The sequence below is a fragment of the Bidens hawaiensis genome, unplaced genomic scaffold (genome assembly GCF_021521415.1).
Source record: "Bidens hawaiensis isolate Kalapana, Puna unplaced genomic scaffold, B.hawaiensis_p1.1 tig00004283_1, whole genome shotgun sequence".
NCBI lineage: Eukaryota > Viridiplantae > Streptophyta > Magnoliopsida > Asterales > Asteraceae > Bidens > Bidens hawaiensis.
The window spans coordinates 1,496,813-1,522,243 of NW_027491258.1; the positions used below are offsets into that span (position 1 = coordinate 1,496,813).

A 25,431-nucleotide genomic window follows, 5' to 3' on the forward strand; every position below is an offset into this window, starting at 1 on the left:
ATCATTTGGAACAATATTGAACAATATTGAAATATATCATTTATTTATAAGTACAACATTTGCATTTGATTAAATTTATATGATTTTACATATATATTATGTTTTAAATATGTTCCACCGCGTGTAAGATGAGCACTATCCTAAATCAATATTAGAATCTATTTTTCTTTTAAGAGATTTGAATCACTTTAATCTTGCTAATGTTAGAAAAGAAAGGGCACATTTGGATTTGGAAATTGAAGTTAACGAGAAGGTAAAATGGTTGTTAGAGTGTGAGAACTATGAGTCAAATTTTGATGATATTCTAAACTTTTTGGAATCTGAAAATTAAATTTAAGGTAACACTTATTAAATAACTTAGTTATGCATGAATTTGTTGTTTAAATTTATTATGTTTGTTGACATGTTTTACCACCCGTGTGTAACACGGGCTATACCCTAGTAATAATTAGAGCGTAGCGATGCATATTTTAAGGATGGATTCTCTCCCCCCCTCCCCCTGGTTTGTTACACTTCTTCTTCTCTTCCCCAAATTAATGCCACGTCTCTCACAATTGAAGACAAAACAATCAATTGGAGGCGCTATGAAAAAAGAAAAAAAATATTGAAAAAATTAAATTTAATTAATATCATTTTAGGTTTAAAAAAATTAATAAATATAACGCCAAATAAATATTGAAATTTATTTTATAAACTATAAACTAACATGAAATAATGTGACAAACAAAAAAGACATAACATAATGTTACAAAATAAAAAAAAAACGACATAACATAGCGTGACAAATAAAAAACTAACATGACATAACTTGACACATGCACCGTAGACATTTTAAACGTTACATATACTCTTAGTGCTTCTTTATATTAGGATTTAAAAATTATATTCAAACATGAAATACGGGTTTAAAATATATTCGAATATTCTATAACATTTTATCCTCCAAAACCTCTTATCACAAAAAATACAATTATGGAGCAAATTCAGCATTGATGTCTATTTTATGTTTCACCGACACTTATAATTTCTATATTGAAGAGGTAGGTCCCAGCAGAGACCAGTTGGTCCCGCAAGACTCACCTTGAACATGGACGTCTGCGCAAAGGCCATCTGCTCCCGCAGGACCCACCATGCTCATAGAATCTTACGCGCAGTACGCAAGCTGTACACGCAGGGAAAGCCTCCCAATGGTGAAGTACCCCGCCTGTTCCCGCAGCTGCGGATACAAGCCATCAGGGAAGGCTACCCGCAAACAGCAGGGCTACACGCACAAGACACTAGCTACTTCAGCAGTCACGTGAAGGCATGAGCAAGGCGGGAACAATCCCGCCCAAATGAGCCAGTCTGATTCTGAAAGATCTTCTGTACCATACCTGCCAAGGTATGGATAGGACAGACGATCTGACCAGAACAGCCCATGAGCCAATCACAGGGTGACAGCTCACCGACAACAGTGCGAGGAGGGGCACCCTCTAGTACTGTTTGTCACTATTAGCCGCTGCCTACTCACCAACCCTCATTGTGGAGCAGGCGCAGCCTACAGTTGGTGGAATAGTATTACTGTTGGCCGTAACCTATTCACCAACCAGCATGGCCTGCGTACAATCCACAGTCAGTGGGACGTGCATAGTCTACAGTTGGTGGAATAGTGCAGCCGACTTTATTACTATTGGCTGTAACCTACCCACCAACCAGTATGGCCTGTGCGTAATCCACTGTTGGTTGAACAGGAATACTATTCAGCCGGCGGGTACCTTCTAGAAAACCTACCTTCGGCTATAAATACTCCAATATCTTGGAATGGTAAGATCAATCTACTATCTCGTATAACTTACTTGATAATTGCTCTAATAGTATTCATATACTTTTATATTCAAAGAGCAATATAGACTGATTCTCACGCCGGAGGGTGGTCACAAGGAGGAACCCCCCCCTTCTCAGTGACGAGCTTACGGTGTCTGTTTTGCAGGTTCCCTAAAGTACAACTTACTCTGCTGGACCTAACCTTCGTGGGAAACATTACTTAGCCCCCAGATTACCTATAATCTGCCCGGGGTCACTTAGTGTTTCTTCATATATTAAAAACGAGATCTACTGAATGATGTGTTGACAACGCAACATAACATTATCAACCGGGACTTATTAGTACATTGACATTTAAGTATAGACTTATCATCTCTTACACGTCAAGTTGAAATGTAATATGCACGTCAAGTTACAAGTAATACAATTATCCAATTAACTCATACATACGTGACGCTAACGTAGCGTTTTAACTTACACTCTCTAGTTAACCCAAAACACACTGCCTAAATAACTATGTAATATTTAACAACATAGCACTCGCCAAATGGACAGTTAAAAGTTACTCCTGGTATATATTTACACATAGGTTAATCAAAATGCACAAGATACACGTTGACAAAACATTAGGATTAGAGTTACATAATATTAGTAGGATGGAACGACGCCGTATGAGGATTCCGGTGAGATGACTATGTCATCACCTTCAACATCCATTTCAGTTCTCTTAGCAAATCTTCCTTTGATTCTCGGCCTCGTCTCTGCGTAAGCCTTCCTCGAAGCATAGCGAATCGTCTTCTCAAACTTCCTGTTCTTCTTCTTTTCTTTGTACCTTAAAATTCTAGCTTCTCGGTCAGGTCCTATTAACGGAGTTGGATAAACCTCCGTTGATGATTGGTGGTTGTTGTTTGATGCATCCGGTATTGCTGCGTTGTGGTCCGGTACAACGCCCTACTTCAAATTCTAGTGAAGATGATGATACCTGATAATAACAAAGTTTATATATTTAGTAATTGTTATTCAATAAGTCAGTAAACTAACCGAATGAACATAAATGAGGCATATAATCGAACAAGAACACGAATATACAATCAAACAAAATTTTGTGTTCGTATTCGGTTATTAAGAAAACAAGCATTTTTCGTGTTCGTTTGTAACCTAAACAAACAGTTCGAATTCGAATGTAAAAGAACACAAACAAACAAACTTAAACGGACAAAACTTGTGTTCGTTCGTTTAAAAACCTAAATGAACATTTCACGACCTTAAATGAACACAAACAAACTTAAACGAACATAAACGGATGTTCATGAACATAACTGCGTTTGTCCATATTTGTACACTTCATAACTAAACAAACAGCTTAAGATCGTAAATGAACACAAACATAATCGGATGTTCATGAACATAAATGATAAATGAACAAACAAAACGTGTGCTCATGTTCGTTTTTGTTTAATTACATGAATAATAAAATATTATTCATGATCGTTAACTATTCAACGAAACCGGAAAATCTGAGACCGTTTGGATTAAACTTACGCTTTGGCCGATCGAATGAGATGTGAAGTTGTACATAAACGGTTTAGAGACGACGTAATCAACATCATATGCAGGTACGCCTTCCACTACATCGTGTGTATATGATGAAATTTTGAACTGATGATTATTATTAACATTGCTCTGGTTCTGTACCGGTACAACACCGTCTGATTGCGAACCGTATCCGATCCGATTAACTTTTCGATGCAGATCCATATCCTTACACAAATACTCCGATTCCAATTCAGTCAAATTATTATCATTATTATTATTATTATTATCATCATCATCATCATCATCATTATTATCAGATCCATTAACGATTTTATTAATATTGGGATTCGGAAGCAGCCACAAGGCAGCTTCCGCTTCCTCAGCTTCATCGTTGCTTTCTACTCCGCCGTAACTACCCTTCGCCGCCGCCGCGGTGGCGCGATCGGTAACCGGAACAACCGGAAACCGCTCGTGGCGGCGAGCTAGAGGATTAGCGGAGTGAATATCACGGTCACATGTGGCGCATAACGCGGCGGAGTCGGCCTTGCATGTGACGGTTGCCGGAGCTTGTTCGCATAGGTCACACATCCACAGGCGTTCGTGGCGAGAGGCGAGTTTGTTGGCGGCGTGAACGTTGCCGTCGCATGGGATGCAGAGGTAGGCGGAGTCTGCTTTGCAGAATAAGCTGGCCGACGTCGTTTTGCAGGAGTCGCAGAGTGTTGCATTCATGTTGCAAGGTGTGTGTTTGCTGGTGTGTGTGGTGTTTTGGTGGTTGGAAATGACGTTATTTTCTCTCTCTCTCTCTCTCTCTCTCTCTGAAATGTTATCCGAGTAGGGTGGATAGCGAATGAGGGGTTGACACGTGGTGAAGTATGGATGGAGGGGTTTTTTCTGCATAATTGAGGGTGGGCAAGGTTCGGATTTGGACAAGATGTTACGTGTAGTAATATATAAATATGCATTGTGATCCATACCATGGTGACTCAGAGCCGGGTATTTTTTTTGTCGGGCCTTAGGATTCTCCCACCACCTTTGTAGTGCAATGTTTTATTTATTATATTGTTGAGCTTTGGTGTTTACTCATGCTAATTAACACTTATAACTTTCAGTTAGGACATTTGGATGTTTGTTAACATATTCGTTAAAGGCGTGTCAGAAGTCTAGTTTAGCCTTAATAATAATAAAAAAATACAATGGTTTTAGGTGGTGTTTTAATAGGGAGGGTGTGTTGCTATTGAAAAGTTAACAATTCGTCAAGTCAAGTTCTGATTATACATCTCAAAATGAGTTAGCTATATTAAGCTAAACAAACCAAGCTCGATCGATCATGACTAAAATGTAAGAGAACATATTTATCCTTGAAAAGAGTCTATGCTTAGTAAAAAAAAAAGAAACGTTTTGATAATTACTGATTACCATAAGTATACATATTGCACGTTCTAATTAGGGCTAGGAGTTAAACGTATAGCTATAAAATAAATCAACAAAAGAATGTTGCTTCATTTTATAGAAAGTATGAAACTTATTTTCATTTATCATCAAGAAAGTGTAAAGACCGAATTTGATTAAAATTTAACAAACTATACTTAACTTTGAAGTTTATTTCACCATAAAAATAAAACTTAATCACGTTTTTACAAAAGGCTTCACATAAATCATGATGGTTTATCACTTGTCGGACATTGGTGCATGCAAGAACGCAAGAGCCTCACTCGCCTGCAAATTTTTCGAAAGCATAATTTTCCTGTAATCTTCATACGTGGTAGGGACATATCGCTGGGGATTATCATCATCCACCAGTTCCGGTGGCGGTTCCACCACAATCCCTATTGGCACCAAAAGGAAAGACGCAATTGATACTCGTGTCTTAGCTTCTTTGCATTGTACCCTGTGTTTCACATTGCAAAATCTTCCATTGCTCCACACCTTCAATCACACTGTAATATTGTGACTATTCAAGCAAGCTAAACAAATTGTATTATAATTATAATTATAATTATAATTTAAATAGTAATAACAAATACCGACCCCGTGAATAGTACACAACACAATCATAATTTTTCTTAATTATTTAATAATATATTTCTTTTTTCAAACAATTTGATTTTTATCTAATTAGTTGTGTTTGTTAACTTTTAAGTAATGTTGTAAAAGTAGGACTACAAGGTCGAGTACTCTCCGAATACTCGCTATAAGGTATGGTGCCGAGGAGAGTTTCTTTAACTCCGCCTAGTTACTAAAATTTGGTCAAAGGTGGTCAACATTAGCCTGAATCGCATTTAGTCGGTTAACTTGGGTCTAGTTTGACTTAAAAAATACAACATAATTCCTATTTCTATAATATTAAAGAACGAATATCATTATTTTTAATTAATGATTAACATTTTTTAGAATAATTTAGTGTTTAAAAATATATTTCTCTTATTTATATTGATATTCATTTATTTTGTTATAAATATTTGTAAACTTATGATATTTGAAATATATATATATTACCAAAAATCTAATTTTCTTTATATTTATTATGTCCGAGTACTCCCCGAGTACTCCCACCAAGGGGGTCGGCCGCCTAGGGACCGCCTAGCGACTTCTGCAACATTGCTTTTAAGTACCATGCCAAATTTATACTAATTGAACGTCGGTACCAATACTAGCATCTAGTTTGTGGTTTTCGTTTTCGATAATGTTGTACTTGTCATTTAATTTTATTTTCATTAATAACTTGCATTCGTTATTGACCTAACAACATTACTATCAATACCAGTATTCATTTTTTTATATTTCAATTTCTATACGGGTGAGTTTTATCTTTTTTTAGCGTTGCAGAAAATATACCCCCATAATCGGCTAATCACTATGGTGTCCGGTCTGTGTTTTTATTTATGTTTTGTATAGCTACAAGATAATTTTTTTTCTTTTTAATATTCCAATATAGACTTTACCTGCTTGCTAAACAAAATTAAAATGAAAAAGAAACTATAATAAACAGTTAAACACACCTTTGCCATGTCGCAAAGGTTAACTAGAAGGTGTTCGGCCATGTATCCACCGCTATGAACTCGCCGGACTTGTCCATGATTTTGAGACCACCAACGCCTTCATCGTCTTGGAGGATTGTGAGGAAACTAGAATCCGTGTGTATTTGAAAACCTGGGAATCCAACACTTTCATGTGTGAAATGGAATTTGTTTATTGTGAATTTACATGGCCAGTCCTCAAGTCCCATGCTTTCATTTTTCACCCCTAAGCCTTCAGCTTGTTTCTTTGCAATCTCCAACAAAAGCTCATGTATTGCTTCAGCTTATCTCATAATTGTCTCTCTCTATAAAGAAAAGGAAAAAGAGAAAAGTTTATAAGAGTAAGTGTAATGGGTGATAAGTGGGGATTTGAGGGGACAAATGTCAGAAATCGTCTCATTTTGTAGCATCTTCACTACACATAGCCTAACTAAAAGTATATAGTTGTGGGATATCAAATTCTACTGTTAGAGTCGCTAAAAGCTAATTCTCTTCTCTAAAGAGATGTTCTATTTGGATGGATTCAAAATTGGTGTTATGTTGCTTTGTTTTTAGAGGTTGTTTGGTAATCTCATGATAGTCATTAAGAGACAATTTGTTAATGGTTCATAGTCTTTTAACGGTTAAGAGGTAACTAACTCTTAACTTTTAAGAGAGAACATATCAATGGGTACCTCTTAATCATTTAGTTACCTCTTAACCATTAAGAGACTATGAATTACCAAAAAGTACCTCCTAATGACTATTAAGAGGTTACCTAAGAACCCTCTGGTTTGTAGTCTTCCCTATAGGATGTGTTTCCTTATTTTGCTTTTAGTGGCTGTAATTTTCACAAATTACCACAAAAAGATATAATTTAATGCAAATTAGTAAATATAATTCTTTTCTTGATCGTCACTTGCTATAATAATAATAATAATAATAATAATAATAATATTACCTATATTCAAGTGCACACAAAGTACGTAAGAAGGCGGGCAATGTACGCTGTTGCTTGTAGAAATCTAGAGAACGAGAGAGATACCTTTGATCGGGTGATACGTCCAACTGAGAGCAAAAATTATCCACGTCACTACGAGACGCCATATCATATAACCCTAGAGCATTGTACAGTGGATTTTTGGCAGTCGGAGCCATATAACCGCTAGCCAGGTTGGCGTTAAGGTTTCTTCGCTTGATCTCCACCGGCAGATCAAGTAAAGATCGGACCACAACCTTTATTTCGGACATGAGAGTCGTAGGAAGGATGTTGTGATAGTTGACCAACCTAAAACAACCCCACTCTTCACTAGCTTCAATCAGTTTGGATGATTGATTTGGGAAATCAAGAAAGTCGACCACTGGAATGCTACTTTTGGTGGCCATGTTGTGTGTTGCTAAAATTTGTGTATAGTTAGATATTAAGCTAAGTTAGCTCATGAAAAATATGATGATATTAGCAATAAATCTTACTCTATTAATAAAAGAAAATACTCGGCGACACATATCAGTTCCATATTGATTCATGACCATGTTTTCCCTCCTAAAATCTTAATCCTTACATCCTTGATTCTAGATATATTCATGGGTTAAAACAATTTGTTATTTGAGTTATCAAATAAAACCATGTCATATAATTACCTTTTATTATTAAAAAATCATATAATTATGTGTATATTATGTTGTCAACCTTTCTATATTTATCATATAAATTGATTTACTTTCCTTTTGAGAAAAATTATTTCATTCTAAACAGATTTCCAAGATAATAACTAAAACATAAATGATTCAAAAGTGTTGATGATAATAATAATAATAACAATAATAATAAAACAAAAACAATAATAATAATATTTATATATGTGTGTGTTAATACACAGTTAGTGTATTTACATGCTATAAACTTTTATTTAATTTACATTTATTAAGATTAAGATTAAAAAATTTATTAGTAAAAATTATGTGTGTAAATTTTGTGGATTGTTTTGATGCTTTTTTATTTTTTATATTGAGTTATTTTAAGTAAAGATTTTAATCAACAATATATTGAAATGTTTACTTTTTTTATATTAAAATTAAAATATTGATATCAAAGATTTCATTTAAAAATATGAGATTCAACATACGACAAAAAATGGGTTTTAGTTTAGGCAACGGAGTTTTTCACCTATAGTAGGTAAAATTCTTACAATTTACAATTTAAATAGTTTTCATTTGCACATGCATCTATTAATATATTTACCTAAGAGAATTGTTTTACATCAAAATATTTTTGTTGTATTTTGTAATTTTTTATACTACCTTCTTTAGCATCAATTATATTATAAAATATACTATAATTTTTCGTTCTCGTGAAAGGATGGCCATATTTTATCAGGAAAAGTCAAAGTAAATGTATGTATAAAAATAGTTGTCTCATTTAGAATATAAATTCCAAATGAGACAATTTCCAATTGCGGCATGCTTCGCAATGACAATGAATATGAGCCAGTGACGGTCTCTTTCTATGGTTGATTTGGTCCTTTGATGTCCTGTTTTTTCCAGTGAACAACTGCATGTTGTACTATCTTAAGTAACAAGCAAGTGCGGCTTAAAGTTGTTATTATTAGATAAACATGGGAAAACTTTCGACAAAACTTCAAATATTGTATACGAGAAGATTTTTTAAAATTTGTAAATTGTAAATTTAAAACTTCGTTGTACATATAGTATAGATAGAAGTATATATGTAAGTACATTTTACACATAATTATGTACTTATTGTTTACGTTTAATTGTGTTTTTTATTTTCATCATATTATCACTTGTAATTTAAACATTGATTATTCCTGTCTAAATCTAGTATAAAATATAATAATATTATATAATGTTATCCTACCTAATCCTAATCCTAATCATTTTTAATTATTTAATTCAAATAAACAAGTTTAATGATAGCAATCATAAATATAAAATACAATAATAATAACATTATATAATATCAAATTATAGTAATACTAAAAAAACATAACGATATTAAAAAAAATCAAATAATAATAATAATTATAATAATAAAATAACCATGAAAAAAATAATGCTACTAAACTAATATTTTAATATTTTAATAATAACGCCACGAGAGGATTCATGGCTAAAGGATGAGCAGTGTTATAATACATTCAGGCTCCATAAACTCGAGATTTTTTGAACGTCCCCATCGAAGTGTTAACGCAACACATGTCGGCAGTGGAGTACCGAACTATTCTTAAATATCGTTTACTGATCCCACTATTCCCAGTTGATGAGCCATGTCCGGTGTGTCGTAAAGTTTGTTTGGATAATTTTTGTGAACATGTCGTTCATTGCAAAGAGCTTCAAGGTTTTAAATATAGACATGATTTAGTCAGAGATGTCCTTTGTGATGTGTTAAAACGAGGTCTACTATTCGGTCAACAGACGTTCTTGTGTTTGGATGAGTAGGGGAAACACGCTTGTATTGACCTTACTGGAGTATCCCCCTTATTGACCTTACTCAAGTAATATTCAAACCTAATCTTAACTATTTTTTGTTAAATAAATATAATTTATAACTGTTTTATTATTAAAAGTGACTAGAAATATAAAAAATAATTTCTTTATTTAAAAATAAATTATATATTTAGTTTAAAAATATTTTAAAAAATTTTATAAACCAATAGAAAGTTGACAAGTATCGGATAATATAGATCACAATGATTAATATTAATTATATATTATATTATATATTCTTTTTCAAACTCTCTTTCTAATAAAATTTATACCGGTACGTTCACAAGAAAAAAACTGAACAAGGCTATTTTTTAGATAATTTTAAAAACTTAATTATTAAAAGTTATTAGAGAAAAACAATATTAGTGTTAAAACTAATTAGTTGAAAGAAAATAGAAAATAATTATAAAAGAAAACCATTCATGTCTTGACATTTGGCATTGAAAAAGATGGAGAATAATTTATTTTTCAAATAGCGGAACAACCCGCCTAAGGTTCCCCAATGAGAGTGGTCTAACACGTATAATAAGTGGAATGTAAGGCAGAGGAGGATATGAAAGAAAGACATGAAAATTTCTTCGAGTTTTCTAGACCAACGACCGACAAGCTGTATCTGTAAAGTCAAAAACACTGTTACAACATAGAAAACTTGTTTATTTCAATAAAAACACAATATAAAAGCTGACCTAACATGTTTGAACAAAGTTGAGTTCTTAAAAGGGTGTAGTATGTTTTATTAAAATTGAAAGTTGAAACTAACTAATAATCCTAACCAACTCCAAATTGTAAGAAGAGTAGTTCCGGTTGAGCCGGTGGTTGACTTAGTTTCCATAATAAGTTGAACAAAATATTTTATTGAATGGTCCCATAACTCATGCGACAATATATATCGGGCGGCCGGCCGGCATTTTAGTCATTAAATTTGTCGTCTTTTATCGTTTCATTCGTATCTTTTCCAATCAATCAAATCATAACCTATTATCCCATACGCAACAACAACTCTCTAAATCGTAAGTTTTATTATTATTATTATTATCAAAAATTAGGGTTTATGTTCTTCAATTCATCGTGATTTATGGATTACGATCGGTTCATGGATGATTGAATGATTCGATTTTAATATTTTGTTATCACGAATCATCTATGTATTGTTTTTATGATTCGTACGTGTTATTGTTGAAACGAATTGGATTCATGCATTCGTATGATGCTATTACTTGACCTATAACATGTAGATCGATAATCAATATTGTTTTATTATTTAGGGTTTGTGGTGAATTATGAGTTTGTATTTGGGATTTTAGGGTTGAAGTTTTTGAAATATTGAGCATGCTATAGAATATAGCTTTTCGTGATTAACAGCTTAATTAATATGTTGGAAAGTTGGATTATTGGCCGATGATAATCCGTTATTAGAATTTAACTATTGATAATCTCAACTTTTAATTTTGTTGTTAAGAGCAATTACAGTAGCGTAATCATCAAAGAATTATACTTGATTTCCACTCGATTTCTATTACCATGATAGTTATGAACGGAATGGAAAATTGTGCTAATGAAATTGAGTTCATATAACATCTAATATCAGAAATATTTTATGGCAGGCAAAGATTTGAAGAGAATATATATGGATGGACCTTATGGTAAACGAGCTGTTAGTGGTACGTCTGCTCCGAAAAAGAAACCAGTCACTGGTGTAAGAGATACTACTGCTGGTTCTCGAGATGTAACCGGTCCGTTATGCAGCCGAATTGGTTGCAGTGGCAGACTTAATACTAATACTAAAGGTGTTACTAAAAAACCCTTAGAAAAACCGAAGCCGAAGCCTTTGAAGCCGTCTATCCGTTCTTCATCTAGCAAGGAAGTAATAGGGAGTTCATCTTCAACCAGAAAAAGCTTAATCGTTCAAAATTCTAAGATGGAATCAAGCAGTGTTTCAAATGAGTCTGGAACTCAAACTCATAAGTTGAAATCCAAAACTACTGAAATTAGGAAGGAGGAAAGTAGTTTAAGAGTTCAAAATAGTGAGTCAAACATTGTGAGGAAGAAAAGGTTGACTCAAGGAGAAAGCAGTTCATCTGCTAAGGGGAGAAAGATCGTAGGCACATCAACAACCGAAGTGCGTGTTTCTGATTCTAAAAGTTCAAGAAGTTTGGTATCTTCTAGAACCTCAAATGCTGTTTCGTCAGTTAGGACCCGAAAACCGTTGAATTCGGAAGCTTCCAAAGGGTCTAACAGTCAGCGGCCTGCTAAAAATGTCATTACCAACATGCCACGTACTCAAGAATCAAGTCATAGTGGTGATCATAACACGGTTGATAGTTCTACAGATCGTTCTATTGCTGGCTCTGGGAATGATAATGGGGCCCGCCATTACAGCATTGAAGGAATTGCAGATGTAACTTCTCTGAGTTTGTTCTTTTAACTTCAAACGGGTCAAATGATGTGACCTATTTTGTTGATGTTGATATGTCGTGTGTGTTATGTAGTAATGTTGTGTCTTGTAATGTGGTGTTTTGCAGGTACTACTGGCACTTAGCAGGTTTGAAGAAGATAATGAGTTAACATATGAGGTAATTAGTCTCTCATCTTTAATTCTTTATAAATTACAAGTAACAATCGCACATGATTCTAACATTACTTATATATCTACAGCAATTACTAGAAGCAAGTTTACTCCTTGGTGGGCTTAATTTCTTCGATCAACATAGGGACATGAGATTGGATATTGATAACATGTCATACGAGGTTTATTTTTCTTGTCTTTTGACTCTATCATTCATCTTTTAATGTCATACGAGCTTTACTTTCTCGTCTTTGACTCTATTATACTGTGTTTTTTATTTCTTTTGCAGGAACTACTTGTGCTTGAAGAGAAAATGGGTACCGTGAACACAGCGTTATCTGCAGATGAACTGTCTAAGTGCATTAAAACAGGTGTATATGAATGTGCAGAATCGGAGGATGAAAAAATGATGTCCGGTTCATGTGCAGATGAAAAGAAATGTAGCATTTGTCAGGTATCATATGTTACATGTGCATAAATTTGATAACATGTTTTATTGAAATGCTATATTATTATAAAAATCTTTATACTCGTCTTCCTAGTGACACGTGGCAATCATCTATACGCTTACAAAAGGGCCCCAATACGTCACCCATGCTTGGATGATTAACATGTGACATTAGGAGGATAGGCAGGACGATTTTTAGGAGGAAATAACATTTATAACGGGTCGTTTTTATTTTATTAATAATTTTATATTATTATTATAATTATTATATTTCAGGAGGAATTTGCGAGGGGAGATGAAGTAGGAAGGTTGGGATGCGGACATGGGTACCACACCGCCTGCATTAACCAGTGGCTGGGACTCAAGAACTGGTGTCCCATTTGCAAGGCTTCACCACAACCTTTATCCACAGATTCCTAAGTCACGTTTCATTTCATGTCATTTCATTTTTTAGTCATATGTACATACATACATAGGGGTGTTGGTTTTTTTGGCATTTAGAACTTGGTCTAAAATCTGAACCCTTCAGACATTTTGCTGATTCAGATTGTTTGTCAAAACATTAGACCATCCATTCATTTGAAGTTACTCTTTTACAGCTAGTTTTGGTTTTTTGCTTAATATAGAAAAATACTTTTCTTTCTTTTCAATTATATGTGCATACATGAATACGTAGGTGTTTGGAATTTCTGAGTCGAACAAAACTCAGAAATTCTAAGACCATCAACAACACGAGAGGCCATGAACGCCTTAATGAACGGAAGTGAACCGTTAAAAGGGTTCAAGACCGGGGATCACCTTTTGGAGTGTAAGTGTAAAGAAAGGTTCCTACGCATGGAGGGTTAGGCCTCCTTATATCAGAGATGTTTGAGCTAGAGGTGCACAAAAAACCCGAACCCGGAACCGGACCAGAAAAAATACCCGGAACCGATTTTTTTTATGTCCGGGTATTCTATACCCGAAACCGGAACCGACCCTACCCGTACCCGATTTTGAGCTCAATACGGAACCGTACCCGATTTATATCCATAAATACCCGGAACCGCTCATACCCTATACCCATACCCGGTTATACCCGATACCAACTTTATAATACCCGAAATAATACATGAGTTTTTATATCATATTTTTATGTTTATTTCACAAGTTTTATGTTTAAGTTTTTTTAAAATGCATATTATTAAGTAAATAATTTGTATTTAAGTGGATTCATGGTTTTTGTAATATAGTTTAATTATTTTTATAATTACAAAGCAAATTTAAAGTTTAAACAAATTTAAAAATGTATAAAAAATTTACAAATTCAAAACCGGGTATTAACACCCGGTCGTACCCGGACATATACCCGGTTATACCCGAACGATTTTTTTCCATAATGGGGGCTAGTTTTGCAAGCTTAATCACAAGGGGGGCTGGTTTTATCCATGTATGACAAGAGGGGTTATTGCCAATATTAGTGGCGGGGAGTTTAAAAGATTCCAGGCCTGTCAGAATGTGTAAGAGTGTAGTGAGAATTGCTTTCATCATAATTAATAATATTTAATAATTTACAAACTATAAAAATTATAAACTAGAGGGTTGTTTACGAATCGAGCTGAACTGAATGCAAGCTTTTTCATATTTGGTTTGGTTTGAAAGCGAGCCGAACCGAGCGGATTGAATTTAATAAAACGGGCGATATTTTGATGCTTATACTTGGTTTGGTTTGAAACCGAGTGGCTTGGTTCGGCTTGGTTTTGCTTGATTTCGTACAAAGTTTTCAATTCTAAATTTCTAAAACTTCAAAATATAATTAATTCAAAATTTTTAACTCTAAAATGTCTAAACTTCCAACTTTAAAATGTCTAAAACTCAAAGTTAATAACAAAATATATATAAAACGAGCGGCTATGATTTAAATTTGAACTTTGAAATCAAGACAAAAGAGAGAAATTTTATAAACTTATAAAAAAATTATATACTTTTATATATACATAAAATTTATATATAAACTCATATATAAAAAATAATTCGAGCAAAACGAACCGAACCATACCGAGCGACGCTTTGCTCATGCTTTGCTTGTTTTTAACCGAACCGAGCCGAACGACTCACTTCCAAACTAAGCAAAAAACAAATGAGCATTAATTTTTCGAGCAATTTTTAAACGAGCGACGAGCAATTTAAACAACCCTATCACAAACTAGTTTTGTATGTGATATTTGAAATTAATTTTCTTCTAGTTTTACTTTTATTCATTACATAATTTAAGTCTTTTAACCCAATTAGTATTTTACTAATTTTTTACTATGATAGTATTCGTTCGTTATTATTATTTTTCTTTTTAAATTTCACGTTTGATTTTTTTTTTCTTGCGTTCCAATATAAATTTTAATAAAACCGAAGCTGTATTATAAATAAGGCATATATCGTAAGTTATACAGAGACATTTGCATGCACTACCACAGTTTAGTCATTACTATTCACAACTTGATTATGTATAAACACAATATTGAGACGTAGATAAAAATACAAACGTTGTAATAAAATACTCGAAATTGTTAAAAACTCATATTTTAAAAGTTAAAAGAGAAAAATAAACTATGCTCTAAAGTAGTTAAAATAAATTAGGGGTAAGCCTTTTGTCTCGGATACCCGTATTCGTACCCGTACTAATTTAGTCTATTCGGTACATGTACCGGTAAGTTTTTTTTTACTGGGCACATTCAATATTTTGCACCCGTTTTTAATATGTAGAGATTTTGTTAATATTGTACATATATATATAATATCTATAATAAATCCTCAAATCGTATCATCATTGAACTTATTACGACTTACAAAGTATCACGCCTATCATCGTATTAACTTGTTATGGTTTATTGGTAATCTTACTATACTATTAAAACAATAAGCTTTAAGTCCATATACTTCTTTTCTATTGGTTGATTCTCATACTTTCCATGTATATCAATGTCTTCTCTAATTTTCAAGTGAATAAAATAAATCAATAATATATCAAAATAAGATTCATCAATGCTATTTAATTATTATCTTTCCTCTTTCCTTTAATCTTTAATTTTTCATTTTGAATACATAAATTATAATGTAATAATGTAATATTATAATATTACATTTAGCTAAAAGTGTAAATTTAGATTAATTAAATAACAACACAAAATATTCTAATTAATGTAATATTTTAAAATCGTAGCTATAGTTTGAATACGAAATATTAAAAATTTAGTTTTGAAAATTTTATTATTTTTGGTTGATTTCATTCACCACCTTTGTTATTTTTTGGTTGATTTAATTCACCACCTGTGTTAATTTTATAGAAAATATATAAGAAATAATTTAATTAATTATCTGTTATTTCATCAATAGAAGAGATTACGGATTTAATATAGAGATTACAGATAATATATATATATATATATATATATAAACGAAGACATAAAAATCCTATGTGTCGCGATGTGGTCGCTCCCCCTTTTTTTGGAGTCACCAGATTTGCTTGATTTTTAAATGGAGCCTTCTCATGCATTTGATCCGAATTCATGGGTAAGGGTCTTACCAAACCCAGATATTCCTTAAACGGGTTATAACATCTTTTTAAATTAAAAATTATTCTCACCAAATTATTGAATTAAAAATCCTATAAAATAGGATATAATAAAAATTAATATCTTATTTATTTTAAAAAAGATATATATATATATATATATATATGTATATATATATATTATTTAAATTAGAAAACCAATTTGATAGTAAAAAAAATAAACGAGTCTTGGGTCTCATCAAACCATAAGTATATTATTAACTTTCATAAATATTATTTATAATTAAAAAACCAATTTTGTAGTAAAAAAAATAAACGGGTCTTGGGTCTCATCAAAATCATATAGCTTTTAAACCGGGTTATAATATCTCATTTATTTGTGAAACAATTTATTATCAAACCATAAGTACATTATTAACTTTCACACAATAAAAATATAAATTCAAAAAATAAATAAATATTAGAACAAACAATATAAAACAACCCCCGTAATACGGGGGATAAAAACTAGTATATATATATAATATATAGAGATACAGATTTAAAATATTAAAATTATGTTAAAATATTATATTATTTAAATTATATTTGTCAAACTCGTAAGGAAATTAAGGAAATTAGGAAAGGATGACTCATTTTATTAAGAAAAGTTTTAATTACGGATTTGTAAATTTGTAAATTTGATATTCCCCCTTCCTATTTGAATTAATTATTGTCTAAATTATGGTCTAAATTTGAATGTAAATTTTATTTAATTAACAATCATTAAGTTTTACTATAATTACGTTAGTTGACCCATTGACCCATTGACCCACTGATTTAACTACAGTAATTTACTTTTAAGAATTAAAATACAAATTCATTGACTTATTATTGTTTAACAATTACAATTGAGTTACAAATCCATTGTTGACCCATTCAACCATTCATTTATTATTGTCAACATTGACTTAGAATTACGATTTACTAATTAACAACTGAGTTACATATATATAACTAAATTAGTAACTTTTTATTTTCACACCTTATATGAATTACAATACATACTATATAATTAATAACTTACATTTTTACATTATGTAACATTGCATTTTACAGAACTACCATTACATAAAATTTAAAAATTTGGAAATATATTATTTGTATTTCGAATCTAATTATGTAAGATTGCATATTATTTGAAAATCCATTAATTACGATATCATTTCTATTCCTTCTTACTATAATTTTTTTGAAAATTTTTGAAATTTTCTGAATTTATGTTTCTAATCAATTACATTTATACATTCCTTCTATAATTTTCTCTACCCTAATTCGTTTCGTATAAATATGTACATTTGATATGCTAATTCTTACACCATCAAAGTCTCTTTAGTAAAAACGAGTAGCTTTGTTCCAAGGTTTTTAGTTTTTGTTGTTTATATATCTTTCATTTTCATATTTCATTTTTGAGGCTTAAAAGTGTTATTGTTATTTAATTTTAATTTTTTTGTGTTTTTGTTAAATTTTTCTAGCAAGATGGAGCCAACAAATATCACCATGTTGAACCAACTTGATGTTCTTAACAATGAGTGTATCCTAAAGGTCCGTATTTTGAAACTTTGGCGGCTGAAGGACAACTCAAAGCCCGGGCAAGATTGGTCCATCGAAATGATTGTTCAAGACGAAATGGTATTGTTAACACATTCATTAATTTACTGTATTATTCATACAACTTTTTACTAATCTTAATAATAATTTGCAGGGCAACAGAATGCAAACCTATGTAAGGAAGCCTTGCATTCCTAAACTGATTTAGGTGCTATTTACAATTATTCTCTTAGATATGGTTGATTTAGGTGGTCATTAGAATTATTGTCTTACATATTCCGGTTAAATCCACTGTTAGTTCTTGCTAAACCAAAATATGTGTTTTTAATTTTTAATTCAGTATATATAAATTATAAAATTATTATGTAACATTAATTTAATTTTATTTATTTCAGCTTCTGGTGGTCCAAGATTGTGAATTAGCAAATTGTCTCAAATGAGTGTGGATGTTATTGAAAATTTCTACTAATTGTAAACATGTTTTGATTGTTAATATGCGTGGATGTCAGAAAATTTCTATCAATTTTAAACATGTTTGTCATTATTTTTTTAATATGCTTTTTACATAAAACCTTTTCCAGCTTTATTATAGAATTACGTTTTAAAATACAAATTAATGACTTCAATTGATATTTAAATTTCAAATGAAGATGGTCATTTGACTTTTCTTTAAAATCTTACTTAAAATACAAGTCTTTGTTTCTTAAATTTTGCTTAATATTCATGACATAATTAACAAGATTAAGTACGTATAAAATTAAAGCATTTTTGATGCCTAAAATATGTTCAAGCATTATTACTGAATTCCAGCATTAATGATTTTAAATACATAGCTTGACCAAAATATAAGTATTATCTTTGTTGCTTAATTTATTCTTAACTAATAAATAATTAATATTCATAACATATATATTTCCAATTAAATACGGAATTTTACTAATTATGTACTAACAAACTTTTAAAGCTTTCCATATTCTTCAATGTCAACAAACTTTCCATTTGTTTATATTTGACCATTTTTAATTACGCATAAATGTTAAAATTAATGTCTAAAAATAAACCCCCAAATTAATAATTTCAATTTTCTATTCGAAATTCAAATTAGAATCATTATTATAACTTACTTTTAATTTTTAATGTTACTGAAAATATAGTAAGCGTTGCTTAAATACTGAATTTGAGATAAATAATTTCGAATTTATATTTAAATTTCAAATTTTAAATAGTCACTATAATTGCTTTATTTATGGTTAATAGTCATAACATATTTAAACCCGATTAAATACAGAATTTTATAAATTAAATACAAGCTTTTAAAGCTTTCCATAGTCTTCAATCTCAACAAACTTTCCATTCTTTTATATTTGACCATTTTTATTATGCCTAAACGTAAAAAATAATGTCTAAACTAAACCCCCGATTATAATGCTTCAAAAATCAAAAATCTTTTCATAATTTTTTGAAGTTGACTAATTAACCATTTTTTTAATATTTTGTAATTATGTTGAAACAGGTTGTTTTAATTTTAAAAGAATATCAAATTTGTTCGGTATGAATTCGTGTCATCGCAAGTTATTTTTAAGATATGCTATTTTTTTTAACTAAAAAGACATATTAATTTCTCATATATAAATCATTTCGTAACCAAATTTGACAAAATATGAATATTCAAATTAAACCGAAACTGACACACGTTAATATTCAAATTTAATATTCAGATTTAGACAAAACTGACATCATAATTAATTCTATTACATCCTTACAAAGTTTATCAAAATCATCTATAAATAAAAACCGCGTAATAATTTTGTCAAACAACTTCTATTAAAGGTGATATGATGACTATCTCTATATAATTCTTATCATAAAATTCATTTTTTCATTCCAAGGATGTATATAAAGATTTATGATTTGTTTATAAGCTTGTGAATTGTATTTGTACCTTTATTTCTCTTATTAACAGTACACTGAATTTAATTTTGTGGTGATTTTAGTTTTGTTCTTTACAAGTATAAAAATTACAACACATTTCTTTCTATTTCGATGATTGTTTAATAAACAAGAGTTTATGACTTCATATATCATGATGTAGTATTTATTGATATATCTTTTTGGCCTCATGGTTTAAGTTAGAAAGATGTTTTAAGTTGGCAATTTACTTTGTATGTTATTTTGTTTTACTAAAAACAATATTGTAATACCTTCTAATGAATGTAAAGTTATTTGTTCTTATAAATATTACACTATCAATTTATTATTATCATCATCATCATCATCATCATCATCATCATCATCAATGTCGCTATATATATTTATATACAATTTTCACGCGTATGATACACATGTTACTAGCCATTGAAAGATATTGAAATTGTTTATTACTGTTTGAGTCTCCGTCTCCAATTCTTCTAACGTTATAGAAAGACATTTTTTAATATGTGACAACATTTTTTTTTCTAAAAATAATTTTTATACACATAAAATGTATAATAATATCGGTATGAATGTTTTGTTTTAAAATAAATCAAACACCAAGGTTTGGTTTGCAAATTATAATTTATAATTAATAGTATATAAATATATCAAAAACTTATTATAAAAGTCATAAATAAAACTAATTATATAATATACTCAATTTACATATTACATGTAATATTTTTTTACCTTTTATTATAACTTTCATCCGTGTGTAACACGAGATTTCATTATTAAACATGTTATTATATTAATGGTATATTTAATTTGGATGATATTGGTTTTTTAAAGTTTCAGGTGGTGAAGCAAAATGAGTTTCTTTTGTTAGAATATTTAAAGAAGTTGATGGTGGTTTAATATGAAAGAACATGTTTAGGTCTTTTGTTGATTTTTTTGGGTGGTTTGGTGCACACTAACTTATTGTAATTTTAAACTTTTAATATCTAGACATTGTAAATGGTTAACGTTTTGGTCTGAAATTTGAAGAAATTTTGTGTTGCTTAATTTGCTGTTTAAATTTATTATGTTTGTTGACATGTTTTTTCACCTGTGTGTAACACTGGTCTACAACCCAAACTGGCCCGAAATCAAACGATTTTTACAAAAGAAAAATCGCAAGTCCAAAAACAGGACAAATATATTGTGTAGGTTTTTCAAAATGAAGCTTGATTCGTTAATGAAAGACTTAAATGATAGAGCTTTGTTTGGAAAGCTTCAAGCAGGTAATTGTGTGGTTTTAGTTCGTTATCATAATTTTTAAAATGTTAATATTCATTACCATTGTCAAAATTATGTTAGTATACCATATATCGTTAACATATATTATATTGGTATTCAATAACTTATATAATCTACTACTACTTGTCATGTGCAGTTGTTTACACAATTGAATTTCAGAAACGCGGATTTCCCCATGCACATATATGCCTGTTTTTGCATTCCGGTCACAAAATTTATAATCAGGAGAATATAGAAAAATTTATCTCAGCCAAATTCCAGATAAGAATGAAGACCTGGAGTTTTATTCGCTTGTAAGCGACCACATGATGCATGGTCCTTGTGGTGTTTCTAACCCTAAATGCTCTTTCATGGTCGATAACTCATGTTCTAAAAAATTCCCAAAAAATTTCAGAATGAGACGTAAATTGATTATAATGGGGTTCCTATTTATCGAAGAAGAGATTTGGGTAATGTTGTTGTGAAGTCTGCGGTCAATATAGACAACAGACATGTTGTTCCATATAACAAGAAATTGTTAAAAAAATATCAGGCACATATCAATGTTGAATGGTGTAATCAAGAGGGTTCTATAAAGTATTTGTTTAAGTACATTAATAAAGGCCCGGATCGTGCTACTATATCACTTGTACAAGAAAAGACTGACAATCAAAATGAAGTGGCAGACGAATCTAAGGCGTTTTATAATTGCAGATATCTATCTGCATGTGAGGCTGCATGAAGAATTTTTTCTTTTGACGTCTGTTATAGAGTTCCTTCTGTTACCCGGCTTCCATTTCATTTACCTAGACAACAAACAGTTGTGTTCGTAGATGATGATGATGTGGAAGATGTTTTAAACAAGCCGACTGTTGGTTCTTCAAGATTCACTGCTTGGATGGAGTGTAATGAGAAATATGGTCTTGCTCGAACGCTAACTTACATTGAATTTCAAAAAAAATTTGTTTGGAAACAAGATGAACGACATTGGGACCTACATAAACGAGGTTTTTCTATTGGTCGTGTTCATCATGTTCCTCCAGCTTTCAATGAAGCATACTATCTAAGAATTTTGTTAAACAAGGTTAGAGACCCTATGTGCTTTGAAGATATTCGTACTGTTGATGGTGAAATGTGTGCTACTTATAGAGATGCTTGTTATAAAAGAGACCTTTTGGATGATGACTACGAGTATATAAAAGCTATTGACGAAGCAAGTCATACTGCAAGTGGTTATTATTTACGAAGTTTATGTGCTACAATGTTAATCACATATAGTTTATCTAGACCGGATGATGTATGGGAAAAGACTTGGCCGTATTTAATTGATGGCATTCTTTATAAACAACAAAATGAGCAAAGAAATCCAGGTATCAAATAATTAGAATTTCTTATCTTTTTAAACACTTTAAGACATTACCAAATATGTTTAGTTAAAAACTCAGTTTTATTTCGTTGTGATTCGTTATAGATTTGGTGCTTTCAGAGGCACAACTAAAGAACCTCGCGTTACTTGAAATTCAAAACTTCCTACTCCGAAATAATTATACTCTGCGTTATTTACCTACAATGCCTTTCCCTGATGAGGATTCTATCGTTGCATCAACAAATCATTTTATGAATGAGGAGCTAGCTTATGATACACAAGTCATGACTGATGAGTTTCAACGACTTCTTATTTCATTAACGGCTGAGCAACGAGATGTGTATAATGAAATGATGAAAGCAAATGATCCAAAGAAGGGGGTATTTTCTTTGTGTACGGTTATGGAGGGACGGGGAAAACTTTTTATTTGGAAGACATTATCGGTTTCCATAAGATCTAAAGCTAAAATAGTTTTAAACGCTGCCTTCAGCGGTATATCTTTGTTATTTGAGGGAGGTAGAACCGCTCACTCTAGATTTTTAATTCCTATAAATCTAACTGAGGGTTCTACCTGTTCAATAACAAGGAATCCAGATATTTGCAACATAATGAGTAAAATGGATCTGATTATTTGGGACGAGGTTCCTATGATACATAAACATGTTTTTGAAGCCTTGGATAGGACTTTAAAAGATGTTTTAAAAAGTGGTAACCGTAACACTTATGAACATCAATTTATTGGGAAAGTTATTGTTTTTGGAGTTGATTTTAGACAAATCCTACCAGTAGTACAAAACGGATCACGTAGTGACATTGTTAATGCTTCACTTAGTTCATCCCACATTTGGTCCAAATGCAAGGTTCTTAGGTTAACAAAAAACATGAGGTTAATGGTCGGATGTCAGGCATCAGATTTGGAAGAGACCAGTAGATTTTGCCGAATGGTTGTTGGAGCTTGGTGAAGGAAAACTTGGCGGTGACAATGATGGTAACGCCATTATAGATATACCAGATGATATTTTGATTAGTGATTCATCCGATTATTATTGGAAAATTTTAATGATATTTCATCTTTTCAAGAAAGGGTCATACTTGCACCTTTAAATGAGGTTGTCCAAGACATTAATGACAGATTTTTGTCTTTGTTTCCTGGAGAAGAAGTTGAACATCTCAGTTCTGATAGTATAGAAAAGTCTGATGGTGTTGGTCCTAGTTTCGATCCAGCATTACACTAACCGATTTTTTTAAATGGTTTAAATATGCCTGGTATGCCTAATTATATATTGGTTCTAAAAGTTGGTGTGCCAATAATATTACTAAGGAATATAGATCAGAAGAATGGTTTATGCAACGAAACCAGATTACAAGTAATTAACTTGGGGAGGCGTTTTATCAAAGTAAAGGTTATTTCAGGTACTAACATTGGGTTTCGCACTTATATAACTCGTAGTGGTCTAACTCTTTTAGATAAGAAACTGTCATTCAAATTGAAACGAAGACAGTTTCCTGTTGCGGTTTGTTTTGCAATGACCATTAATAAAAGTCAGGGCCAATCACTAGCAAGAGTTGGCATATACCTACGAGAATCGGTTTTTATACATGGTCAACTATATGTGGCTTTATCACGAGTGAAGAGTAGAGACGGTGTTAAAATGCTTATATTAAACAAGGAAGATAAGTTAAAAATAAAACTACAAATGTGGTTTATAAGGAACTATTTACTAATTTGTAATTGTAAAATGGATGTTATTTTAGTTGAATGTTATGTTTTTACATTATTTATATTTCACTTGAAGCTAGAAAAGTGTGTATGTTACATTATTTATATTTTTCCATCCGTGACGCCCACATGTCAATAACCTAGTAAAGTATAAAAGTAGTAATCATATTAACAAAAATAAAATACAACCGATTATAAATTCTCTTTCATCTATACTCTGCTTCTAGTTTATATAAATAAAAGCCATTGGCATTTCTAGTGGCAAGAAAAGTGACTCCTAGCCACTAAGATTGGCGATGTGTGCCTCTATGTTACAAACACTCTTACACATTCTGACATGCATAGAATCATATAAACTCCCCGCCACTATAATTGGCAATAACCCCTCTTGTAATACATGGATAAAACCAGCCCCCTTGTGATTAAGCTAGCAAAACTAGCCCCCATTATGAAAAAAAAATCTACCCGAACCCGATCATACCCAACCCGGGTACATAGGGTTGAGTTTTTCTCCTTAATACCCTACCCGAACCCTTCCCGATTTCTCTCAATACCCGATTTTTCAATACCCGATCATACCCGGAATCGGTTCCATACCCAAATCCGGGTATTAGAAAAAACCTGATTTGTGCACCTCTAGTTTGGGCCATATCAGGTCTAATGGGATCAAATCTAGTTCGATCTAGAGAGACTATATACATTTAATAGTACACAAGTCATCTCTATGTTAGTTATTTGTTATTTGGTGGGTCAATACTTTTAGTGGGAAATTTCATACAAATTTCTTTTGTAATTGATAGGAATATTTTATACATAAGCTACACAAGTCATGTAGATGTCGAGAAGCTACGAATTAAGCTAGGAACGTAAGAATTGGACATACAAGTATACAACCCTAGGGCTAAACCCATTAAGATGAAACCTGCTATAATTGAACAATAATCATTCTCTCTATATGTGTATGATGGAGATCAATTTGAGTACAAACATGCCTTTATCTTTGTTAGACTAACGAACATACCACCAGGGCCGGCCCAACGATTTTGGTGGCCTAAAGAAAGCAAAACACCGGGGTTGAAAAACCAACGATAATTTAAATATGTTGAAACACGTTATTATGCAACTTGATTGCGGAATACTGAAAAACATCATGTGGAAAACAA

The 25,431-nt window shown here is 31.6% G+C and overlaps 1 protein-coding gene and 2 pseudogenes across 2 annotated transcripts; 1 reads left to right on the forward strand and 2 right to left on the reverse strand.

The window, feature by feature from the left end:
* Positions 1-2,317: 2,317 nt before the first annotated feature.
* On the reverse strand, positions 2,318-4,068 carry LOC143626154 (zinc finger protein CONSTANS-LIKE 3-like; annotated as a pseudogene). Its single transcript, XR_013152384.1, has 2 exons — positions 3,346-4,068; positions 2,318-2,785 (listed from the first exon to the last, which is right to left on the reverse strand). The product of XR_013152384.1 is annotated as a zinc finger protein CONSTANS-LIKE 3-like (transcript).
* An 888-nt stretch (positions 4,069-4,956) lies between these two features.
* On the reverse strand, positions 4,957-7,721 carry LOC143626155 (2-oxoglutarate-dependent dioxygenase DAO-like; annotated as a pseudogene).
* A 3,718-nt stretch (positions 7,722-11,439) lies between these two features.
* LOC143626183 (uncharacterized) lies at positions 11,440-13,538 on the forward strand. The gene is made up of 5 exons (XM_077096332.1): positions 11,440-12,240; positions 12,365-12,415; positions 12,498-12,590; positions 12,698-12,862; positions 13,133-13,538. Exons 1-5 carry the CDS (start codon positions 11,440-11,442, stop codon positions 13,274-13,276), a joined length of 1,254 nt encoding a protein of 417 aa, XP_076952447.1. The 3' UTR covers positions 13,277-13,538.
* The last annotated feature ends 11,893 nt before the right edge of the window (positions 13,539-25,431 follow it).